Source organism: Tyto alba, unplaced genomic scaffold, assembly GCF_018691265.1.
Source record: "Tyto alba isolate M040663 unplaced genomic scaffold, T.alba_DEE_v4.0 Super-Scaffold_15, whole genome shotgun sequence".
NCBI lineage: Eukaryota > Metazoa > Chordata > Aves > Strigiformes > Tytonidae > Tyto > Tyto alba.
This window is the reverse complement of record NW_024881277.1, coordinates 9,059,242-9,084,117: the sequence shown is the minus strand read 5'-3', so window position 1 is coordinate 9,084,117 and position 24,876 is coordinate 9,059,242. Positions and strand designations below refer to the sequence as shown.

General features: G+C 52.1%; 1 protein-coding gene and 2 pseudogenes across 1 annotated transcript; 2 read left to right on the top strand and 1 right to left on the bottom strand.

The window, feature by feature from the left end:
- Positions 1 to 238: 238 nt before the first annotated feature.
- Positions 239 to 977, bottom strand: LOC122153088 (annotated as a pseudogene).
- Positions 978 to 10,474: 9,497 nt separating this feature from the next.
- On the top strand, positions 10,475 to 11,424 carry LOC122153120 (annotated as a pseudogene).
- An 8,221-nt stretch (positions 11,425 to 19,645) lies between these two features.
- On the top strand, positions 19,646 to 20,605 carry LOC122153086 (olfactory receptor 14C36-like). Its single transcript, XM_042789197.1, has one exon. The coding sequence runs from the start codon at positions 19,646 to 19,648 to the stop codon at positions 20,603 to 20,605; it is 960 nt and encodes a 319-aa protein (XP_042645131.1).
- The last annotated feature ends 4,271 nt before the right edge of the window (positions 20,606 to 24,876 follow it).

The window sequence follows — 24,876 nt, the reverse complement described above, 5'->3', positions numbered from 1 at the left end:
CAGCCTTCAGGCACTGCACGCGGGAGACCCTTTTTATTGCTGAGATGCTCTCAGGGAGGCCGGATCTGGTAGAGTGTTCAAGGCATTTGTGAAAGTGTGAGACACAACAGATGAAGCCTCTAGAGAAGTGGTATGAAGCCAAGCAGTTACCTCTTATGGTAATTATCACAAGGGAAAAATAAATCAGAGGCTTGGCCTAAGCCAAGCTCTGGGTACTCTGCAGAGAGGGTGAGGCAGGTTAATGGTGGTGGAACAAGGTGCGTTGGATCAATTCCTTCACCGCATCCTTGAGCTCCCTGTTCTTCATGCTGTATATAAAGGGGTTCAAAACTGGAGGTACCACTGAGTACAGAACAGCCACCACCAGATCCAGGGATGGGGAAGAGATGGCGGGGGGCTTCAGGTAGGCAAAAAATGCAGTGCTGATGAACAGGGAGACCACAGCCAGGTGAGGGAGGCACGTGGAGAAGGCCTTGTGCCGTCCCTGCTCAGAGGAGATCCTCAGCACGTCCCTGAAGATCTGCACATAGGACAGCACAATGAAAACAAAACAAGCAAAGGATAAAAATGCAGTAAACAAAAGGAGTCCAACTTCCCTGAGATAGCTTGAGTCAGAGCAGGAGAGCTTGAGGATCTGGGGGATTTCACAGAAGAACTGGTCCACCACATTGCCATGGCAGAGTGGTAGGGAAAATGTGTTGGCAGTGTGCAGCAGAGCATTGAGGAATCCACTGCCCCAGGCAGCTGCTGCCATGTGGACACAAGCTCTGCTGCCCAGGAGGGTCCCAGTAGTGCAGGGGTTGGCAGATGGCAATGTAGCGGTCATAGGCCATGATGGTGAGAAGGGAATATTCTGCTCCAAGGAAAAATACAAAGAGAAAGACCTGGGCAGCACATGCCAAGAATGAGATGACCCTGGTATCCTGGAGCAAATTGGCCATGGAATTGGGGAGAGTGGTGGAGATGGAGCCCAGGTCGAGGAGGGAGAGGTTGAGGAGGAAGAAGTACATGGGGGTGTGGAGGTGGTGGTCGCAGGCGATGGTGGTGATGATGAGGCCGTTGCCCAGGAGGGCAGCCAGGTAGATGCCCAGGAAGAGCCAGAAGTGCAGGAGCTGCAGCTCCCGTCTGTCTGCAAATGCCAGGAGGAGGAACTGGGTGATGGAGCTGCTGTTGGACATGGTCTCCATATGAACCTGGGTGCCTGTACCAGAGGGAAAAGACAGTGATAAGTGAGGACAGACTTCTCTGTGAAAAACCAAAGAAATCCCTCAAATAGTCATGCCCCTTAGACACACTACCCCTCACTTTTTTCCTGCTTCTTAGGACCTTCGTGGACATCCCTGGATATTACTCTGGTTTGTGCTGGCTGGGGGTGCTGTGAAGAGCAGGGCCTGTGGGCTCCCAGATGTTTTGGACAAGCTCTAGGCCAGGATCTGCCTGGGAGCAGGGGGCACGTAGGGGCCAGGTCTCACAGATTTTCTCAGGTGAATTTCCTCTGAACATTAAAGGGCTTGACAAAATCTACAGCCCCAATTCCAAGGAAACTTGACTGCATCAAGGAGTTTCAGGCTTTTGTTTCTGTTTTTTCTTTCAGAAAGCTCTTCCCTACCACCCCACTGCCCCCACCCCAGCCTCATCTCCTCTGGGGACTCTTCTGTGAAATCAGAAATGCTCAGCATCTCTGTTGTGCTCAGTCTGAGCAGCAACAAGTCCTGGGAGGCAAAAAGATTTCCTGTGGATTAACACAGGGGAAGGTGAGCTGGTCTGTCCGTTTGTCTTGTTCCCGACTGCCCTGTGTCTGCCCCTTGAAATGGAGGGGGATTGATCTCTTGAGGTACCTGGAGAAGCAATCAGACCCCGCTGAGAGCAGAGGGATCCACTGCAGATCACTAAATATTTCACCCTGTTTCCCGGTACTTTAGCAAATTCTTACCACCCCACTCCTTGCCAAGGACACAGAGTTCATTTTTCCAACAAATTAACATTTTCCTTCTTGTAGCATCTCAGGGATTCTCCAATGCGTTTTACACACAAATGCTGGGGGAGAGATTTGCTGTCTGCAGGGTGACTCCCAGCTTGGGAGGACAACCCAAGGAGTCACCAAGTGTCCTCTTGGTGGCATCTCCTGAAGTCAGCTCTGTCCTCAACCACATGGGCAGCACAGCCCAGAGCCCCACAGCTTCTAGGAGATCTGGGACACCAGGTTCCCACGGACACATCTGCATGGGAGGACCCACAAAATGCACCGTAATGGCCTAGCTGGGAGAGGCCAGCAAAGAGACAGCCAGGCACTCGGGACAGCCTTCCCCTCTCCCAGCTCTGCCCGCCACCTCCCAGCCGGTGACACTGCAGGGCAGTCACCCTCAGCCCCTGTGCTGCACGGGCACGGGGCAGGAGAGATGCCCTTCACCTCTTCTTGGCGCTCAGGGGGGCGAGGAGGCTGCTGGTGGCCTGGACTCCATGGCTGTGAGGGCAGAGGCTCTGCTGGGTGGGAGAGAGAAGGGGAGAGATGTCAGTGTCACAGAAATCGGGAATGAAAACTCCTTCATGCTGGGTTTAGCACTTACGAGCAGGCATTACTATATTTGGCTGGAGACATGAGGGAATTATTCCACCTGACATGTCCAACGTACATTACAGTAGCCAAAACTTGTATCACTCTGTTACATACATATTCATCAAATTTCCTAAAACTCATTATCATATATACATAGTTATTAGGTATGCAGTTTAGGTCCCCGAGGGGCTTCCATGGGGGTCATTGGTGGTCTCTAGCAGTCTCTGGTGGTGTTTGGAGAGGAGCCCTTCTTGAACATTTCCTACATATTAGAATTGGACTTCATTGGTTTATGTATGCACTTCTTATCTCCAACCTAGCTTCAGCTAGTTCATTCTTTTTCAGAGCACCTTAATCTCCAAGGACAAGGGCTTCTCATTAGGATTCTCCCAATTTACACACAGAGCTTCTCCATTTAGGCATTCCCCATGAGGTGTTTATCACAGTTGCCTAGCTGAAGGACCTCTGTGCGACAGACAATGTGTTACAGGTGTTTGACTGATTGCTTAAGTTCTTATGCTACCCTAAACAATTATTTTTTTTTTTTTTCACCCATTTTCAAACATCAGGGGAAGCGACCTGCACTGCAGGGCATGGCAGGAGGTGCTAGTAGATCCCCTGAAACAGGATTTCTGATAAAAATCTCACTCCTCTGCCAACGTCTCTGCTGCCTGGAGCTGTGCCTGCTGGCAGCCTGGTTTCTCAGTTCCCATCTCCTGCACTCACAGACCCCATCCCAGCTGCTGCGTGCTCAGATCTGCCCTGCAGACACCTCCTGGGGCAGGGCACTGCCCAGGACCTTCTCTGTGCTTCAAAATTCAGGTAGGAATGGCAGAGGAAACCTGCTGAAGCCTGCTGCTGGTGATGCTGGTGATCTGTAAGCTGTGGGGGATTGCTCTGATGCTCCCAGACTCATTCACCTCTCAGTGAAACAGATCTGCATTGTCAGTCCCTTCTCCAAACCAGTGAGAGTCATTCCCATCTCTCACTGCTCACCCAGCCAACCCAGAGTAGCAAACTGAAAGCACAGGCTCCTTCCCTTGCAGGTGAAGCCTCCCTTTTTTCTCTCTTGCAAATTTCTCCCCCAGAGCTGTCCAGGCTGTCAGCAGGAGCTGTGGGCAGCCCTGACCCATGCCTCACCCCCTCAACAGCACAATGACCCTGCCCTACCAGGGGTGATTGTGATGAAGGACAGCCCGGGGTGCCCCTGGCTGCACACCCAGCTTCATGCTCCTGCAGTCGTCCCCAGGAAAAGGGAGATGACATGACCCATCCCCCCGACTGTTCGGCAGATAATCACTGCTCCAGAGAGCATCAGCCCTGGCATGTGCCAGATCTAGAAGGACCCTCCCAGAGATTCTACCAGTTCCCACCTGCAGCCAGAGACTTACCGTGTTAGGAGCTGTGATGATTTGTCCCCCAGTGAACTCTCAGCATCCTCCCACTCCACGCTGTCTTACATCCTTCTCACTTCTCTCCTCTCCCCTTGTCACCTGTGGGCAGTGCCCTCAGCCCTGTCGTGCTCCGCAGAGATGCTCCACCCGGGCAGAGCTGTCTCTCTCCAGTGCTTCCCACTTGCCATCAGCTCCTCCTGCCCCTGGAGCCCGGCCCAGCCCAAGGCACCACTTTCTCTACCCCGCTGCTCTCCCTCGAGAGATCCCTGGGGCTCAAGGGCTGACAGCTCCTGAAAAGCAGCGGGGCCACCCCTGGGGAATGTTCTCTGAAATCAGATGAAGTAATCACCAATGTACCTGTCCCAACAGTGGAGAGAGACTGGTTCCAGCATGGTCTGGCCTGATAAAGCTGTCAATGCGTCTGTCTGGAAAATGTCATTTTCCTGTCTCAAACCCAAAAGAACGCATAGAGCGGAACAAGCAACTGGCTAGTTTCCCTTGTGCAGGGCAGGAATTTGGTTGAGGCAATGTGGGCATCTCATCCCGAGATGGAAGCCCTTGGGCTCAGACAGGATCCATTTCACCTCATGCACCCCACATCTGACATGATGCAGCAGCTTTTGACATCATCTCACAGAAGTCACCCCTCCATGTCCCCCTCCCTGCTGCTACCTAAAAACCGTGCCACATAAACCCAATACAGGTGCCAAGGCACCTGTAAGTTTGTGGAGGACTGTCTCCTGTGAGAGGGGGACCACACTGGAGCAGGGGAACAAGTTCCAGAAGCTCCCCCCACCGAAGATGGAAGAAAAGGCAGCACTGACTGCACCCCCTATTCCCTGGCCCTGCGCCACTGGGGGAGGAGGTAGAGATATTGGGAGCAGAGCTGAGCCCGGGAAGAAGGGAGGGGTGGGGGGAAGGTGTTCTCAGAATGTGGCAATGCTTCTCACTCTCCTACTCTGTTACATGTTTTTAGTGTCTGTAATAAATGTATGTTCTTTTTTTCTTCCCCTAACGAGTCTGTCTTTCACTCGTGACCATAAAGGGTGATGATTTTTCCCATCTCAGTCCTATCTTGATCCCCAAGCCTGGCTCATCTGTCCCTTCTCATTGTTGGAAGAGAAGGGGGAGCAAGTGGCTGTGTGGTGTTTGGCTGCTGACCAGGCTCAAACTACGACACACGGTCAGACAAACTGTGCTCAGTTTCACACATATCCCACATGGGCATTTGTATCTGACTAATCCCCAACACTTCGACAAACATAAATAATTTCCATTTCTTAGGACCAGAATCACCCTGTTTTCAGAGAAATATTTAAAACCCAAAGTGAAACACACTCATTCAAAGAGAGGTCCAAAATATCTGGGTGTGACATTTAACAAGTGGGTCAATCGGAGGAGCCTCCCAGGGTGACCGTGCCGACTGAGGGTGGGGGTTTCTGCTTCTGGGGGTCTGAGAGTCCTTATGGGATGCCAGAGAGAGCACTGGGGATTGTGCCAGGCTTGCTGTGGCATGCCTTGGAAAGAACCAAAGGCAGGGAAAGGGAAGGACCAAGGTGGTTTGGGGAGAAAGAAGCATCGGAAAACAGGGGGAAAAGGGGATGAAAGGAGCTGGTCACGTGTGGCTGGTCAGTATATTGGTTTATGCACACCATGCAACTGATGACTCCAGTCTGTCCTGTCTTATGAAATTCCATCCACCACAACTTTCTGGGGTGAGGAGATGTCTGCTCTTGGTACGGATAGAGGTCCAAGGGCCCATCCCTGGAGTGGGAAACACGAGTCAAAGGCGCTCATGCACCTGGTGGGCCAGCAACTGGAGAGATCAGGCTGTGTGCATGTGTCATGTTGGTGCTTATGTCATTGGGTGGAACCACTAATGCACATCAAACCAAATTAACCAGCAAGTAGGAGAGTCTTGGGAGCCAGGTATTTTGAGACCCTACATCTGTACTAGACCCTGGTGAGCTCAGAGGATCTGTGAGTTGGTTGTTTGAGGGAGAAAGTGGCCCAAAGCAGCACCTGGAGAAAATGTGGGGTCTTGCAGTCAGGTACTGATAAGGCCACAGTTCTGGATCTGGAGGGGAGGTTGTCCTTTATGTAAGAGAGCATCAGGAATGCATGGAGCTCTGCCTGGGGACTGACGATGAGTTAGCTGAGAGCTGATAGGCCAGGATCAGAGGGCAGAACAACATGGGCAGCACTGTGGGAGGATGGGTGGATTTCTGCTCCAGACCTCTTGATCAGGTAGATGAGGCCTTCTTCAGACAATTGGAAGGAGCTTCATGTCTGCAGGCCCTGGACCTCATGGCAGGCTGAAACTGTCCCAGTTGCCTCTGCTGAAGAGGTGCAAGCCACCCAGGAGGATTTTGGAGCTCACTGGTGACATCTTCCTGACAAGGGTGACTGAGGAGACAGTGAGGTGAGGGGCCCTGCAGCAGGACTTGATACTTGCAAACTAGGAAGAGCTGCTCGGGGCTGTAACAATCAAGGGTGAGAAAGTAGAGTGTAGGATGCTGAGAGAAGGGAAGAAAGCAAGGGGCAGGACGTCAGGAGAGCAGGCTTTGACCTGCTGAAGGACCTGCTTGGAAGAATCCCATGGGATACAGCCCTGAAGAGGAAAGGGTGCAGAGAGCTGTTTGATGGTTAATGATCTCCTCTTTGCACTCCAGAACAGTCCACACAGACATGCTGAAAGTCAAGAAAAGGTGTCAGGAGGATGGCATGGATGAAAAAGGAGCTCCTGACAGAAACCAAGCATGAAGAGGAAGGACAGAGGAGGTAGAACCTGACAGCATTCCAGGCTCAGCAGTTCTGTGATGCTGTGCTGGAGAGAGACATTTGCGTGTGCGTGTGCTTGTCTGTGTGTGGAGGAACTGGGGGGATGAGGGAATTCTGGATCCAGGTCCCAGACAGCTGGAGGGCCTAAAACCAGCTTCTGGAGAGATCCTTATTGTTTCAATCTCTCTACAGGTATATATTTTCCACTAACACGGTCTAACATACAAATAGCCCAACCCTCATTTACCCTTTCTCCACTGACCCTGACTTTGCTTGTTTTGTGATCTCATTTGCTGTTTTGAAGATTGTGTTGATGGTAATTCCTACCTGGGGCTGTAGAGCCCTGCAGCTCCTCAGGCTGTTATTACGTGAGAGACACCACCACCATCAAGGTGAGCTATCTGCACAGAGGCACTAACAGCTGACCAAGTGGAGCTTCAGCCCAGGGAAACCTGAGAAACTCTGGGATTCCGGCCAACAGAAACCTCTTGAAGTTTACAAGGAAGAAGTGTCCAGTCCTGCATTAAGAGGAAGAATAATCTCCTCATTTATCAGGACAGGCTTGGACCTGAGTAGCTGATCAGGGACTCTGAGGAGATGGGCCTGGGCACTATGAGGACACCATACAAGACAGCGGTGCATGCTGGCCACAAACAAGGCCACCTGCATACAGGTCTGCACTAGGATGAGCATGGCCACCCAGACTATCCTGACATGGGTTGAAGTGTGGTTTCAGAGATGGTGGAGGTTTTTCTCTAAATTGAGAAACAACATAAGAAAGAAAGAATGGCACAAAGTGAAGCTTTGGAAGTTGAGACTGGACATGAGGATTTTGTGTTACGTTGAGCTACATGAAGCGTCCCTCCAAGTGCAGTACAATAGGCCACCCAGAAAGAGTCTGGATTAGCCAAAGCTTTGCATTCCAACCAACAGCCCGTGAGGATGGAGAGATATCAGTAAGGGTAGGAAGATGGTCAAGTGAGAGCAAGGCTGGTAAGCACGGTGGATGTCCCCAGCCTTCAAGAAATCAACTGCAGGCCTACCAGGAGACACCTAATCCTTACAGCACTGGGGCCTCATGGCTGTAAGGCTGGGGGAGATGAGGACAGGTAATTTCTCCCCTGGCATTCTCCAGGGGTACAAAACTGGGGGGATGAGGACAGCCTGCAGGGGAAAAGGCCCAGGGCATGCAACCACATCGGACAGCCTGTGGTGGAGATGACAGAGGGCTGTGGGAAAGTTGAAAGCCCCCAGTAAAGTCAACCCCATCATCATTTTGGCTATGGCTGTTGTCTCTGCCACTGATGCCTGTGAGGAGGCACAGTCCCTTGCAGCACGGGGGCCTCATGGCCTCCTTGTGCATCCTCAGGAGCCTGGGAGGTGCACATCTCCATAGCCCCTACCCCAGGAAGAGCCCTGAGGAATGTGGGAGGGACAGGATCTCCCTTCCCAGGGGCTGGGGGTCATGGCTTGGCCATTTATTTAATGGGCCTAGGGCTTGGAACTTTGGCTTAATACAACACATTCAGGTTTACTCAGCATCAGAGCCACCTTTCCCTTTTAGTTTTTGACTTGTCATCACTGCCTCCAGAATTCTGCTCTAACAGGACCCTGAGGAGGCTTTGTCAACAGTGTCTCTCAGTGGGAGCCATTAACAGTGCAGGAAACTTTGGAGTTGGAATATAACATTGACTTCTTCAGAGGTTTCTTCAGCTTCTCAGTGCATGAGGTTCATGGAGTTGGCACCAAACCCTCCTGAGGGGTCATTAAAGTGCCTTGGGCTGTTGCTGTGGTGCTGAGCTGGGCCGGGCTCCTGGGCCGGAGGGAGCTCCTGGCAAGTGGGCAGCGCTGCAGAGAGACAGCTCTGCCCAGGAGCAGCTCCTCTGCAAAGCGCAGCAGGGCTGAGGGCACTGCCTGCAGGCACCCAGGGCAGAGCAGCGAGGCACACACAGCTTCAAGGCAGCCTGGGCTGGGAGGATGCTGAGAGGTCCGAGGAGGAGAAAGCATCAGGGCCCTGGCCACAGTAAGTCTGGGGGTGCAGGGCAATGCAGCTGCAGCTCAGGGAGGGATCTGGGGAAGGCGGCAGACCCACTAGGAATCTGCCTCCTGCCTAGAGGAGGAGGAGGAGGAGGAGGACAAGGAGGAGTAGCTGCTCCCGAGCAGGGCTTCCCTGGTGCCCCCTGTGAGGGCCAGGGCATGAGGGCTGCCTTCTGGCGGGGCCGGCTGCAGGGGTGTGCAGCCGGGTGTGCAGGCAGGGGTGCCCAGGGCTGTCCTTCCCAGCAGGGTCCCTGCACCCCAGGGGGCTGTGTGCTGGGGCAGGGACTCTGCCACCTGCCAGGGTCAGCACTCAGCCTGCCCAGGTAGCTCCTCACAGCGCTGTGGGGAGAAGCTGTGGGGTAAGGAGCAAGCCACTCTACGGCGGGGCAGGATTGTTCTGCTATCGAGAGGCTGCTGCCTGGGTCAGGGCTGATTGCAGCTCCACATCGCCCCTGGGACATTTCACAGGGCACTTTTCAAGAAGGACATCAAGGCGGGGTGCTACTGGGCAGTAAAGGAACTTACCAGGATTGGTGCTTTCACTCCCCGGCTGTGATGGTAGGTGGATATGGTCATGGATCTGTTCAGGTTTGCACAAGAGACAAACACTCCTACAGCATTACAGTGAGTGAGGAATGGGTTTATCAGGAAACCTGCTAAAGTCCCTTCACCCACCTCAGACTACAGAAAGCATTAACATCACCTTTGTGGTCTCTTCAGGGTTTATCTGAAATTCTCTTCAAGACTTGCCAGCACAGAGATCCCCCTGGTCAGTGTCCTGTTGCCAGAAGGTGTATTCTGGGCAGAGCTGAGGACATGGTGGGTGGGATGGGATCCGTGAGAAGGGACAGGGAGGAGATGTGGGGACAGAGAAACAGTTCCTGGCAAATAGAGCTCCAAGCAGGATCCCAGGGAGTGCTGAGCCATCCCTTGGGGGTTGTCAGTCTCCTCGCAGATTCCTTTGCTTCTCTCTGACAGGGGCCATGTCCTGCCCTCTCCCTCACAACTGCACCTCTGTGGTGGTAAAAAGATTTTTCAGACCTTTCCCTGCGGATAAGAGAAACAAGACTCCCCTGCTTTCATTAGAGTCCAGTTACATTTTTTTTTTTTTTTTTTTGAGAGTAATTTTTGTGTGCAGTCATCCTCCAGATAGCAGAAATGAAAGCACAGGGCAGCTGGGAACAAGCTTGATTGATACTGCTGCTCTCCTGACTCTGCACTGAGCAAGAGACAGCTGAGCCCTTTTGCCTGTCTTGTCTTAAGACTCCACACTTTCAGTCATAAAGTTGAGGATTTCTACCCCTAGAAGTAGTACTCACCAGATGTGATGACGGTGGAAAATAAAAGACACAGAGAAAGTTATCATAACACATGATAAACCTCTCTTCTGCATCCCACTCTCTTGGGAGTCATAAGTGCAGATATTGAACATCTCTATTAAGAGTGAATTGCATCTGACATCCCTTGTGAACACTGGAGGAGACAAGAACCAGCTCCCATGTCCTCACGGCAGCAGGGCAGAGCTGGCTCCTTGGCAGCACATGGGCAGAGGTCCTGCTCCTCAGAGAAAACAAAGGAAATGTGTTGGAATTGGGAGTTGGGGGGAGGGATTTTGTTGAGAAATACAGTGGCTTTGCGTGCAGTCTGTCACAATTGTCCCATCTTTTCCTTCTTAGGCCACTGTGCCCATGTCAAGAACCAGCTGATGTCCAACAGCAGCTCCATCACCCAGTTCCTCCTCCTGGCATTCGCAGACAGACGGGAGCTGCAGCTCCTGCACTTCTGGCTCTTCCTGGGAATCTACCTGGCTGCCCTCCTGGGCAACGGCCTCATCATCACCGCCATCGCCTGCGACCACCACCTCCACACCCCCATGTACTTCTTCCTCCTCAACCTCTCCCTGCTCGACCTGGGCTCCACCTCCACCACTTTCCCTAAAGCCATGGACCAATTTGCTCTGGAACACCACGGCCATTTCCTATGCAGGATGTACCGCGCAAGTGTTTCTGCTTCTCTTCTTGATTACAGCAGAGTTTTCTCTTCCTCACCATCATGGCCTATGACCGCTACGTTGCCATCTGCCAACCCCTGCACTACGGGACCCTCCTGGGCAGCAGAGCTTGTGTCCACATGGCAGCAGCTGCCTGGGGCACTGGGTTCCTCTATGCCACACTGCACACTGCCAACACATTTTCTCTACCACTCTGCCATGGCAATGTGGTGAACCAGTTCTTCTGTGAAGTTCCCCAGATCCTCAAGCTCTCTTGCTCAGGCACCTACCTCAGGGAAGTTGTGCTTATTGTGGTTAGTGCCTGTTTATTCTTTGCTTGTTTTGTTTTCATTGTGCTGTCTTATGTGCAGATCTTCAGGGCCGCGCTGAGGATCCCCTCTGAGCAGGGACGGCACAAAGCCTTTTCCACGTGCCTCCCTCACCTGGCCGTGGTCTCCCTGTTTATCAGCACTTCATTTTTTGCCTACCTGAAGCCCCCCTCTATCTCCTCTCCACTCCAGGACCTGGTGGTGGCTGTTCTGTACTCAGTGGTTCCTCCTGCATTGAACCCCCTCATTTACAGCATAAGGAACCAGAACCTCAAGGATGCAGTTCAGAAACTGATGACCAGATGTTTTTTTTAGAAGCAATATACTGCCCATCTTCTCCATATCACTTTTAATATAACTCATTACAGTCTCAACCTGTCTTCCTGTCTTTTATATATTTTGTAGTTGTTGATGTTATTGTTGATTTTTTTTTTTTTTTTTTCACTTCTAAGTTGTCCATAAAGTGTTTTCACTATTCTTACTATTTCAATTTCATTATCTATCTGTCCGGTTTGACCCAGAGACAGTGTAAATGAATTTCCACACCCTCTGCATTTAAATACTGAAAAGGACCCTGCAGTGACTTTTTTGTCTGAGGCTTTTTTTCCAAGACCTTCTCTGGTGCTGCTGCGTCAGCTCCTGCATACAGAGTCCCTGCACAGCAGATCTGTGACAGAGCTGGCCTCTCTAACAGCATCTCCATCACGAAAGGGGATCTCCTCAAGGCAGTGCCCAAACGCTTAGGGATTTTTCCAAGATGCCCAAGGAATAGACTCCAAAGCGGACTGTTTCTCTGCTTGTTTCCCCATGGGCTCAGTGGGATGGCTCCCAGTATGGTCTTGCAGGGACTGAGGAATGGCTCAGGTGTTACTTGTTGGACAGCACCCACACAGATGGTGAATGATCTCCAGTTAAACTCCCTGGAGCTCTACAGCATGTGATAGGACTGATGGCAGGTGAATTTTTTTTCTGGAAGGAGTCTGGAACTGCCAGCAGAGTGCAGGTGATCTAGGTGATCTGCAGGATCAGCGTGTGCCAGGAGGTCAGCAGTGAGTGGAGCCCACTGAACACAAACATGTCCAGGGTGGAGGGACCCAGGTATAAAGTGCTAAATCTGGGTGTGAAGTGCTGAGTGAGGGCTCTGCACCCCCAAGGGACACAGCAGGCACAGGGAAAGGAGCCTGGTGAGTGATTTGTTCCACCATCAGTGGACTCTTGTAGCCTGAATCCAGTGCAGCATCCAAACACATCTTGTGGTGTGGGAAATAAGGCAGGGTACCTCTGAGCACCCTCCATGGCCACATAAGAGCTTCTGTGGGAGGCAGTCGGTGGCAGTGATGTCCCTGAGCTGGGTCTGCCTCCCAGCCTGACCAGCACAGCACTGTAAAATCATCCTGGGGCCCCAGGCAAGCCCACTTGTTCCTCAGAGCAGCATCAGCAGCTCAGGGGCTGTGGAGAGTATGGAAAGCGGGTGCAGAACTGGCTGTCCAGGCCAGCACAGATGTGCCCACCTTGAGGAAAGGTCCTGTGGAGAGGTGGGATGTCCTGGGAGAAGAGCAGGACACTGTGTGCATGGAAGGGAGACATGAAAAGAGAAATTCTTTGCTGTGGGTGCCAGCTGAGGGCAGTGGGAGCTGCCTGAGGAGTCCCAGGGCCAGGACTCTGTGCTGTCCTGGGGAGCAGGGCTGGCCCGGGGGACTGAAGGCTCCTAGCAGGTGATCTCCAGGCCATGACAGCAGGAGAGACACTGACAGTAACCTCCATCTCCTCCTTTCTGCGGGGCCAGACCAGACTGGGCTGCTCTGCTCGGCTGGGGAGAAGGCTGGGGAGTGGGGAGAGCTGGGAGGGGGTTGAGATGTCTGGGTGCAGCAGTGCTGGGCAAGGGATAACACCGCTGTACCGCTGAAGTGTGTGAGTGTGAAAGGTCAGGGCACACAGCTGTGTCCTCACACAGCCAGGCCTCTCCTGGGAGAGACATGAAGGACCATCAGGGCAGGACCTGCCCTCTGCCCGTGTGCTCTGAACACCTGGGGAAAGCTGCCCCAGAGTGATCGTCACACACCAGTCAGGAACAACCACCATTTCCAGCACGGGCCTCTCACCCCAGCTCAGAGAGGTTGTTTATCCCTCCATGGAGGGACACTGAGTGACCAGGTCAGCAGTCCATGTTTGCATTGTACAGATGAGTCGTGAGTATGCAAATTGTGTGCACGTGGGGAGATGAACCTGAATGAGCACAGATGCCCTCAGCTATTCCCGGGGATCCCATGAACGTCTGTGGGACAGACAGTGTCTCACAGTCACTTCACCTTGAGCGTACTGTCCCCTGGGAACCCACCAGAATGCAGCACTGGGATGTGCTTCCTTGAGCTGAGGTCCCCGTGTCCATTCCTCATGCCTCAGGGGCACCTCAGAGGAGTGCAGAGCAGGGTGGTACACTGCGAAGCTCAGGTGCCTGCCAGCCTCTGGGAGCAGCAACTGGAGGCCAGAGAGACACTACAGTTGTGACAGTGCACTGCCTCTGCGTGTGCAAGGGAAGGACTCGTGCCTCTGAACACCCCTGTGGGCATGAAGAGCACACACGAGGCCAGCTCAGATGTGGACATCATCTCCTCAGATGTGGTCCAGGGGGTCCCTGTTGTGACAGCAACCTTGCCTGAGCCCACCATCCCCCCAATCCCCATCACCATTCCCCCCAGTCCCTGTGGCCCTGTGTCCCACACTGTCCCCATGTCCTCCCAAATTCACCAATTCCCACAGGTGATCACCTCCAGCACCAGCCCAGCACCCACTGCCACCTCCCCTGTCACCACCACTCTCCCCAGTGTCCAGCCCATGGTCAGACTGGTGGCAGTGGAGCCCATGGTCCCCAGTACCACAGGCAGCGTCCAGAAGTACATCATGGTGTCCACACCCCCCACCAGTGACACCAATGTTTGCACCAGGACCCCTAAAGGCACCACCATTCTGGACCCCGACTGTGCCCCTCCGCCACTGCCTCTCCTGCTGTCCCCTCCACTGTCCCCCCCAAATCAGAGGCCTGAGAGGACTGTTCCAACCCCCCCCACACACACACACACTCAGGAAAGCTAACGGGACCCTTAGATGGTGGCAGACTCCCCCCAGTGACCCCACTGGGACCCCACTGCTCTGGGGATGGGTGGTGGCCTGGGTATCTCCTCACTGTTCCCATGTCCCCCACACAGTGTCCCCCAGTGTCCTGGAACCACTCTATGGGGACGAGGGGTGGCCTGGGGATCACCCAGTGTTTCCCTGTATTGTTGTCCTGGGTTTCAGTGAGTGGTGGGGTTGTTTTTCGTAGCGAGGGAGGTGGCGATAGGGATGGCCCCTGGGAGAAGTTTCTTGAAGCTTCCCCGGCTCCAAATCTGCCCCACCTCCACACCAAGGCCAAGGCAGTCAACTGCGCCTCTGCGCTAATATGTTTAAGAAGGGACGTGGTGAGAAGGAGTGGGACTTGTAACGAGGAATTGAGGCAGCTGCGTGAACACAAAGGTCAATGGAGGAACGGAGGAAGAAAGGAGGGGGGAGGTGTGCTGGAGCAGAGACCCCCCTGTATCCTCTGGTGAGATGACAGGGTGTCCCTCCCCCTGCCACCCATGAAGATCCACGGTGGGGCAGACACTGATTTATGGTCTGTGTTTTGCATAGATCACCAAGGTGACAGTGCCCAAAAAAACCTGGGATCATGCGGGAAAAGGCAGACCTCACTGTTACTGTAGTTCAGCGCTGGGAGGATTCCAGCACGTGGGGCTGTCCCATGCCAGAGCAGCTTGGGAAGGGCTGCAGCCCATGGGAGGGACTCCAGTTGGAGAAAGTTGATGCCCCACATTGGAGAAGCGTAGGGAAATGCTGCGGCCCTTGGGAGGGAGTCACATCGGAAAAAGTTTGTGGAGGACTGTCTGCTGTGAGAGGGGGACCATGATGGAGCAGGGGAACAAGTTCCAGCAGCTCCCCCCACCGAAGATGGAAGAAAAGGCAGCACTGACTGCACCCCCCGATTCCCTGCCCCTGCGCCGCTGGGGGAGGAGGTAGAGATATCGGGAGCAGAGCTGAGCCTGGGAAGAAGAGAGGGGTGGGGGGAAGGTGTTCTCAAGACGAGGCAATGCTTCTCACTGTCTTATTCTGCTATGTGTTGTTGTTAGTGTCTGTAATATATCTATGTTCTCTTTTTCTTCCCCTAACGAGTTTGCCTTTTGCCTGTGACCATTATGGGTGATTTGCCCCTCCTGGTCCTATCTTGAAGCCCAAGCCTGGCTTATTTGTCCCTTCTCATTGCTGGGAAGGAAGGGAGGAGTGAGCGGCTGTGTGGTGCTCAGATACCCTCTGAGCTCAAACCACAACAGTTGAGCAACCGGCTCTGACCTCAGAGCTGGCCCTACCTGGAACCAAAGGCAGGACGAGAGACTTCCTGAGCACAGGGCAGTTGCACCCTGCATTGTCCCAAGAGCTTATGCTGTAGAGACCCTCAACTCCTGGTGGAGTTGAACCCTGAAAACCTCCAGAGATGGAGATCACAGAGAGTCTCTGGGTGTCCTGCTGCACTGCAGCACCAGCCTGTTAGTCAGATTTTCCTGTTGCCCAGGGTGAAGTTCTCAAGAGGCACTTTGTGGCAGTTGCCTCTGCCATACCGTCTGCCGCCAGAGAAGAGTTTGGCTCCACCATGATCTATTCAGGTAGGCATCACTTGCTTTTAGAGTGCCCTGTGCCTCTCCTTCAGCAGGCTGAAGAGGCTCCGTTCCCTCAGCCTTTCCATATATCTCATGTGCTTCAGAGCCAAAACCCCATCACGACAGACTTCCTCTGGACCTTCTCCAGTTTCTCCATCCACCCACTGAAAGGGGAAACCCACTGGTGCATATAGCATCCATCATAATTCCCATGCTCAACTCCTCAAGGCCGCTCCTCAGCCAGTCCTGTTAAAGCCTCTCCTGGAGCAAGGGGTTATTCTGCTCCTGGTGTGGACCTTGCCCCCTTCTCCTTGCAAAACCCTCCTCCTTGTACATCTTCAGGAGATTTCTGTTGGCCAAATAGGAAACTGCCAAGGTACTTAAGGACTGAAACTTCAACATTTCAGCATTTCAGGCTCATGGGCCAATGCCTCAAACAAGACAACAATATGAGGAGTTGAAAGACACTACAGGTAATGAAAGAGAATTTTGTGTTTAAAGGGGTTGCCGCCCAAGGAGCAAAATGCTACAGCAGCCATGTCAGCAATACAAAAAGAGGGTACAAAAAAAGAAATGCATGGCCAATGGGGAAAGCATTAACAGGCTAGGCTATTCTTTTTGGAGGGTATTAGGATAGTGAAAGAGAAATTAAGGAGGAGGAGGAGGAGGAAAGAGGGAATGGTAACATTGAGGGGGTGGTTAATGATGGGGGAGAGAAGAATCATCAGAGTTTGAAAGTGAAGGCACATGAGTGAGACCCCGGTGTGATGTGCTCTGTATTCACGCCCTGCCCTGCACCTGCGTGACAGGGAACGGCCAGCCCTTGCCTCACTGCAGTGGGATGCGGGGGCTGGCCCAGGGGCACTGAATCTGTCCGCGGTGCCCAGCACGGTGCCTGTAGCACGACCAGGCTGAATGGGGGGAGGTCCCTGCAGAGGGCCTGTGCTGTCCATGTCAGCGACACGCAGTTGTGCTGGAAAGTCCCAGTATCTCATGTAGCACTACTGGCCTGTATTTGCATATCCTGTATTTGGATATTAAACTGAGATTAATCTGCACTAAAATAGGTTAAGCACTGAAGGGATGTACATGAGAAAACTGCCATTATATTCAAAGGACAGGTGGGAAACTCAGCTAATGACAAAAGGAAGGAAAGGCTTAGATCTTCCTAGGGTACATGATTCCATTTGGTCAGATAAATATCTCTGTAGGCTGCCATGAACATACGGAGTAGGGAAACGTTCAGTCATCCTAAATGTGGGCATCTGCTGTTGGGCAAAGGAACTCACAACCAGGCTCCAGGATGCTGCCCCAGATGCTGCCCCGTCTGTCAGGGCTGCTCTGTTAGAGCTTGCAGCTACTTGCACATATCTTGGACCACCTCGGGCACCCCAAATGTCACCAGGTATTTGTCTAAGGAGCTCACTGCTGGCCTCAATCTCCATTAATTAGCAGGGCAGATGAGACAGGCAGCTTCACATGCAGGTGCCTATTTTGTGCACACCTGAACTGAGGAGAGAGGAACCCCAGGTCTGTGGGTTTGTGACAGTCATGAGAGGGAGCTGAATCCCCTTCTAGGCCCAGGACCACAAGTCTAGAGTGAGATGCCTCAACAGACTCAGCTGAATCAGTTCCTCATCAGGGGTAAAAGAAATCCCTCCTTGTCACTGTCTGCAAGTCCTGTCGGATATTAAGACAAGAAAAGATGAATCTTATACATAAGCCTATCCTGACGAGAAATGACACTGCTAGAAATAAGTGTTTCTCCCCAGCTGAGGGAGGGAACATCAGCGATTCCTTCAGCCTGGTTCACAGCAGTTCCCCTGGAGCCCCAGGGACACCCGGAGGGAGCCCAGAGGGGACAGAGAAAGTGCCGCCTTGGGCTGGTCCCCTGCTGCTGAGCTGGGCCGGGCTCCTGGGCCGGAGGGAGCTCCTGGCCACTGAGCAGTGCTTGTGAGAGACAGCTCTGCCCAGGAGCAGCTCCTCTGCAAAGCGCAGCAGGGCTGGGGGCACTGCCTGCAGGCACCCAGGGCAGAGCAGCGAGGCAGGGAGAGGTTCCAGGCAGCGTGGAGTGGGAGGATGCTGAGAGCTCACTGCAGGAGAAATCTTCACAGCCCTTGACTCGGTAAGTCTGTGGGTGCAGGGCAATGTACCTGAGAGTCCTGGAGGGTCTCTTAGAGCTGGCCCATCCCAGAGCAGATAGGATCTGGCAGGATGGCTCTCAGGGTTTCTTTTGTGTGGAGAAGGACATGGTGCAGAGCAGGGATTCCCTGCTGCACCCTCAGAGGGACAGGGCATCCCATCTCCTCTTTTCCTGGGGCCGGCTGCAGGGGTGTGCAGCCGGGTGTGCAGGCAGGGGTGCCCAGGGCTGTCCTTCCCAGCAGGGTCCCTGCACCCCAGGGGGCTGTGTGCTGGGGCAGGGACTCTGCCGCCTGCCAGGGTCAGCACTCAGCCTGCCCGGGGAGCTCCCCATGGCGCTGTGGGGAGAAGCTGGGAGGGGAAGGAGAGACCCCCAGTAGGACAGGGCAGGGTCCTTCTGCTCTCAAGAGGCTGATGCGTGGATCAGGGCTGCTCACAGCTCCAGAACACCTTCAGGATATTACCTGGGGGATATTTCAATGGGAAGGACAAGGCGGGGGCTACCTGAAGCAAAGTCACTTTCTAGAGCCTGTGGTTTCAGTTTCTGCTTTGATGATGAGGCAGAGATGGTAATGGAGTTTTCATTTTTGCATGAGACCAAGACCCCTAAAGCATTGCACTGAGAGATCAATAGTTCAGCAAGGAACACAGCCTTCCCCAACTTAATCCTACAGATCAGCAACAAATTCACCCTCGGGTTTGATCTTAGATGTATATTAGGACCTCCAAACACCAAGCTATCCTTAGACAATGTCGTGCTGCCAGGAGGTGTCTGCAGGGCAGAGCTGAGCACGCAGCGGGTGGGATGGGGGCTGTGGGCACTGACTGGGAGAAGACACGGTGACAGAGAAGCAGCCCCTGGTAGGGACATCTCCAGGCAGTAGAGGCATGGGCAGGGAGGGAGAGGGAGCTGTTCCCAGAAATGTTGAAGGAGGGGGGGATTCTGGCATCTCCCTGACATCCCGTGCAGTACAGAATCCTTCCCCACTCTCCTCTTCCACCCAGCACAGCTTCTGCCCCAAGGCCAAATGTTCCCAGGCTGTGTCACCCCGATGGCATCCCGACCCTTGATGAGTTTAAACCCCCCAGTACCTAGTCTCTCTCCCCCTGTTCTTCCTCCCTCAGCAGCAGCACTGGGGCATGTCTCTGCATTTCCCCTCCTGTCTGTGCTGCCCTTGTTCTTGCCCTCAATCCCTCTGGGGAGGAGGGTTTCAGCTGCAGCTCAGACAATGAAAGATTGGGTCTTGCCCTGTAGATGTGTCCAGGGGAGCAAAGTGCCCCAGCCCATCTTAACCCGGAGGGCTCAGGGCAACACAGTGCTTGGGGCCAGGGAATGAGCTGGCTCTGCTCACTGCAGCTGTGGCACAGCCAACAGTCTCTCTGGGGTTGTCCTCCTGGAAGATGCTGAAGAGCCCTTCTGCATTATGAGTGAATTATAGCTGACATGAACTGTTGATTTCATACCTTTTCTGTCTCATACCCTCTGCTGTAGAGAAGGGCTGACTGCTCTGGAGCTGATGGGCCAAGGCTACTTGTCCTGGAAACTCACTCAGCCTGCACAACCCAAACATCTAGCTTGAGAGACAAACAAGGAGGGAAGTAATGTGTGTTTGGGTAGGAACAAGGGACAGAGCACTGACTAATGCATAGAGATTTGCTCAAAGAATTCTGCCCTAACTTCTCAGTGTGCTTTTCCTCCCTGGACAGGTCCTCTTGCCCTAAGGCAGCACATGTCCAACAGCAGCTCCATTACTGAATTTCTCCTCCTGGCATTTGCAGACAGACGGGAGATGCAGCTCCTGTACTTCTGGCTCTTCCTGGGCATCTATCTGGCTGCCCTCCTGGGAAACGGCCTCATCATGACCGCCATCGCCTGCGACTACCACCTCCACACACCCATGTACTTCTTCCTCCTCAACCTCTCCCTCCTCGACCTGGGCTCCATCTCCACCACTGTCCCTAAAGCCATGACCAGTTTCCTCTGGGACACCAGGGCCATCTCCTACCAAGGCTGTGCTGCCCAGGTCTTTTTCTTTTTTCTTCTGATGTCAGCAGAGTTTTCTCTCCTCACCATCATGTCCTATGACCGCTACGTTGCCATCTGCCAACCCCTGCACTACAGGACCCTCCTGGGCAGCAGAGCTTGTGTCCACATGGCAGCAGCTGCCTGGGGTGGTGGGTTCCTCAATGCTCTGCTGCACACTGCCAACACATTCTCACTACCATTCTGCCACGGCAATGCCATAAACCAGTTTTTATGTGAAATTCCCCAGATTCTTAAGTTCTCCTGCTCAGGCGCCTACCTCAGGGAGGCCGGGCTTATTGTGGCTAGTATCTGTGTATTTCTGGGGTGTTTTGTTTTCATTGCAATGTCCTATGTGCAGATCTTCAGGGCTGTGCTGAGGATCCCCTCTGAGCAGGGACGGCACAAAGCCTTTTCCACGTGCCTCCCTCACCTGGCTGTGGTCTCCCTGTTCCTCAGCACTGGCATGTTTGCTTACCTGAAGCCCCCATCCATTTCTTCCCAATCACAGGATCTGGTGGTGGCTGTTCTGTATGTGGTGGTGCCCCCAGTGTTGAACCCCCTCATCTACAGCCTGAGGAACAAAGAGATCAAGGTTGCCATTAGGAAAACAATTTCACAGCTGTTTCTCAATACTGATAAACTTCCCTTCTCTCTGCGCAAGTGACTCACAGGGTATCCCATTTCAGGCCTGTGGGGTTTTTTAATGTTATCATTTTCACCATTTGATTTATGATCAGTGTTTATGTTCTCATTTCCAACATCATAATGTTATCATTATAATTTTTGGTAATCTGTAGTTATTTTGTTCCTACAGAAAAGTTTAGACTCAACTCGCTTGTACTGAGATATGACTCTGCTCTGTCTCCTGGAGCCTGTATAAAGTATGTCTAACACTGGGTAAGAGCCAACGCCCCCATAGGATTTCTATAATAAAATGGGATCTCCCCAGTGCACTGCTGTAAAGTTGGGCTCTTCTTCCAAAGCTGGTGCCAGGAATAGGCACGAGCAACTGCTCCCCCAGAGAGCCTGTTCCCCATGGATTCAGGAGCCAAGAGGTCAATGTCATGGTATGGCCTGTTAGAGGCCAAGGGTGGGATTTAAGAGTAACTATTTGATGTCTAGTGACACTGGAGATGGTGAATGGTCACTGAATTGCATTCCCATGGTTGTCCCACAAGTGACATGCAGATGAAGTCCTTAAGGAGGGGAGCCTGGAGCTGCCTGAAGAGCACGGGGTATCTCCATGGACAACAGGTGCCTGGGGCGGGCAGGGACTGGAGCCCCATAAATTGTGAGATCACCCAAGGTTGGGAGTCACTCAAAGGGAAAGCGCTAAATCCAGGTATCTTCAGGAAAACAAGGACTCTGCAATCCCAGAGGAGGCCATGGGATGCAGCAGGCACAAGGAAAGGAGGCTGCAGAGTGATTCATCTCACCCTCAGGCACAGCCAAACACCCCTGCTCCCCTTGGAAATGCACCATAGTCCCTCCCTTCAAGCACTGCCACCTCCACAGACCCTTTGGGAGGGGGTTTGCAGCAGTGATCCCTACAGATCCTGGGGCCATATGGAGAGCACAAGGAGGGGGCCAGGAGAGGCTGCCCAGAGCAGAGTAAGGATGGGGGGAGATCAGAAGGGAGGTGACCTGGGCTGGGCAACGGCCTCCAATGGAAAAATGATGATGTTCAGCTAAATCAAGGCAATGTCCAGACTCTGGGTCTGTTGGTTGTTGCTGAGTCACAAGTCCTTGATGTCCTGGTGCTCCAGCAGGCCAGTGAAGTGGCTGAGGAAGGAGTGGTGCCCCCAGGCTCTTGGTGCTATAGTCCTCCTGTGTGGAGCTGACCACAACAGCCTGCCTGCATGGCCCTAGGGGGTCCCAGTGAGGTCATGCTTGGAGAGTAGGTTGTGATTAGCATTGCTCTGAGTCGGTGTGATGGATGATCTGGGTAGGCACCATGAGGGGGAGGAAAGGACATGAGATCACAAGGACAAGAAGCAGGAGGTATGATTTCAGATGAGGTTAAGATAATAATAAAAAAAAAAAAAAAAAAAACAACAAACCCACAGTGACAGTGGGCCAGCACTGGGCCAGGTGACTGTGATTTTCTAAACTCTCATTTCTAAAGAGGTTAATCCGGGAAAATATTCATCATGATTAGAGTTGGGACAGGAGAAAGACTGGCTAATCTCATCTAACTGTAAACTTATCCTTGATCAGAGCAGCCTGCGGTGCTAGAGATGTCCAGAGGTCCCTTCTGACCCAAACTTCTGTAGAGGGAGGGACTGGTCAGTGGAGGTGTGGCCAGCAGACACTGCAGTGTGCTGAGGCTTTGCTGGCATTTGTAATCCCTGGTTCAGTAAATCCTCAGGGTTACATGGTGAATGGGTTCATCCTCAGAAGGATGCTCTGCTCCGCTCCATGGACACCAGGACTCAAACTGGTTTGGGGATACCACAGAAAAGTTCTCAGAAACACTGCCAGACATTACGGAATCACAGGATCACAAAACAGTTGGAGTTGGAAGGGACCTTTGGACATCACCTAGTCCAAATACTGCTCAAAGAAGGGGCAGCTACAGCAGGTTGCTGAGAACCATTTCAGGTTGCATTCTGAGCATCTCCACAGATGGAGCCTGTCTGCTTACATGATTTAGGTACACTCCTATCTAGGAAAAAACAAGATAATGGTAGAAGGATGCTGAGGCTTGCAGAACTACCAGATGCAACTGGTTTTGTGGTCTCAGGTGTAAGGGAAAAGGGAAGACAGAACCAAGTTCACAGAAAGGACACTGTGATGAAGATGAGAATGAAGTAAACGACCACCAGGGGTCCTAGAAGACCACCTAGAGACTGTAGTGTGCATGCGGAAGTGGGCAGGAACATATTATAATGATTTCTCGGAAGAGTAATGAATATGATAATTAATTATTGGAAATTACGTGACTATGTAAGCTAATTGTGTATAAATATCATAAACTCCAGTTCAGTGACATGCATATTAGGAGGAATGATCCCCTCTGCGTCCAACGTGTCGAATAAAGAATACTGCTTAATGGCTACTACGGACTATTGAGACTGAATTCTCAGCTTCATTTTGTCACCCCAGATGGGACAGTCTCTGACCAGCTGCTCAACCCGTTGAGAAAATGACTCCCTAGGGTACCCCTGGAGATTTCTCTTGGAGGGACTCCTCATCTCATCCAGATTGTTGCAGGGGCAGACAAGGACCACCCTGAGCAATAATGTATTCTTTCATATTTCAGATTTTTCTGGTATTCTGGTGTTTTCTGGTATTGGGACTGGTCTTCTGTGTAAAAGACCCGTAAGTCGTGAGAAGATGTCCCAGACTGGGCTGGGTCTATCAGGTAGCTAGCCCTGAGTACAATTCTGGTTATTTGGTGTCTGTTTTATTCTGTATTGACTGACTGTGGTTTTGGGTTTTGGATATGGAATATGGATATATGGACTTGAGTTGAGTAACAAAATTTTGGTATTATGAGCTTTCATGTGACCTGAATTAGGAACTGGGGTGGGGATAACAGTAAATTAGTGAATTTAATTGTTTGTTATTTTGTGCCGGCACTTTAAATCTTTACCCTATCCTCCCTGCTTGCCTGCTTGTCTTAAACCCTTTCCCTGTTCATGGTCGAGACAGACAAAACTACAGTTGCAATGGACAAAACTATAAGACAGATTCTTCTTTAAAGCAAGTTAACACAGAAGCCAAAAGCCAAAAGCCAAAAGCCTTTATTACTCTCCTCCTTTGTTCCTTTATACTTTTACTACAGGGTGGACAGACTTTCCAGCTCACCTACTGACACGCCCCTTCATGTATGTGTTCATACATCGCATGTTCATGGAAATGAACCCTGGCTCTTGCCAGGGCGGAGAAGTTAATATGCATAAGCTCATCACGCAAACGTAGTAAGATGAAAAGTTCAAAATTTCAGGCTCCAAGCTTTCCGGTATCTCTATCCACCTAAAACTAGCTCCAAGTACGGGGTTATCAGTTTTTCTGACATGTCTCTTTTCTTATTGGTTCAGAGTTGTTATGCTCTCTTACTGCAGTTGATAAGCTTGCTCATCATTGCAGCTCCTCTTGTCCTTGTTTGCTCTCTCAGGGGTAGATTGGAATCCTTTCAAGGTCAAAGTCATCCCTTCTCAGGGCCTCAGTCCAGCTGAGGTCCCCCACACTTTCCCTCTCCCTTCATGCCCCCTCCACCCCCACACCCACCCCCCCCAGTATTCTTTCTAGTTGATTTATATCAGTCATTAGCGTCATAAAATGGGCGCAAATCAGAGTGGAGGCATTCTAAAGAAAATTCCCTTAAGACGTATTCTGGCACATTGGAATGAAATAGGGGGGCCATCAGGAAGCAATGTAAATAAGAAAATTCTAATTAAATATTGTAATCAGTGGTGGCCCCCACATAAACTGGAAGATCAGGAAAAATGGCCCCTTAATGGGTCTTTAAATTATAATACCCTCCTACCATTAATGTTGATTTTACAAAGGGACAAGAAATGGTATGAAGTGATGTATGCTGGTATGTTTTTCACTCTGTGAAGCCACCCAGAGTGGCAGAAGGAATATGGAATTAGTATTGCACCTCAGAACCCTCTTGTTTTATCCTTGGAAAAGGCACAAAAACCTAGGACATACACAAAAAAAAAAAAAAAAAAAAAAAAAAAAGGAAGAAAATCAAAGCTAAGGAGCTGTTGTTCGGCGTGTAGTATTGGGCAGCGATGGCTGAAAGTTGTCAGGCAAGGGCAGGAGGAGGTGGAAGATCGACTGGAGGATTCAGTACAGCCTTTCCTGCCTCTCCCTGCTGTCTCTCCACTATCCCCTGTATCAGCCCTGTTAACCGAGAATGGCGGGGATAGAAGGAGCAGAGAGGAGGAAAAAGGGGGAGGTAGTGCCTCTTCCCCCACGCCG

Excerpts from the sequence above, each read along its gene's own strand:
- LOC122153086 (XM_042789197.1), top strand. The coding sequence starts at position 19,646 with ATGTCCAACAGCAGCTCCATTACTGAATTTCTCCTCCTGGCATTTGCA.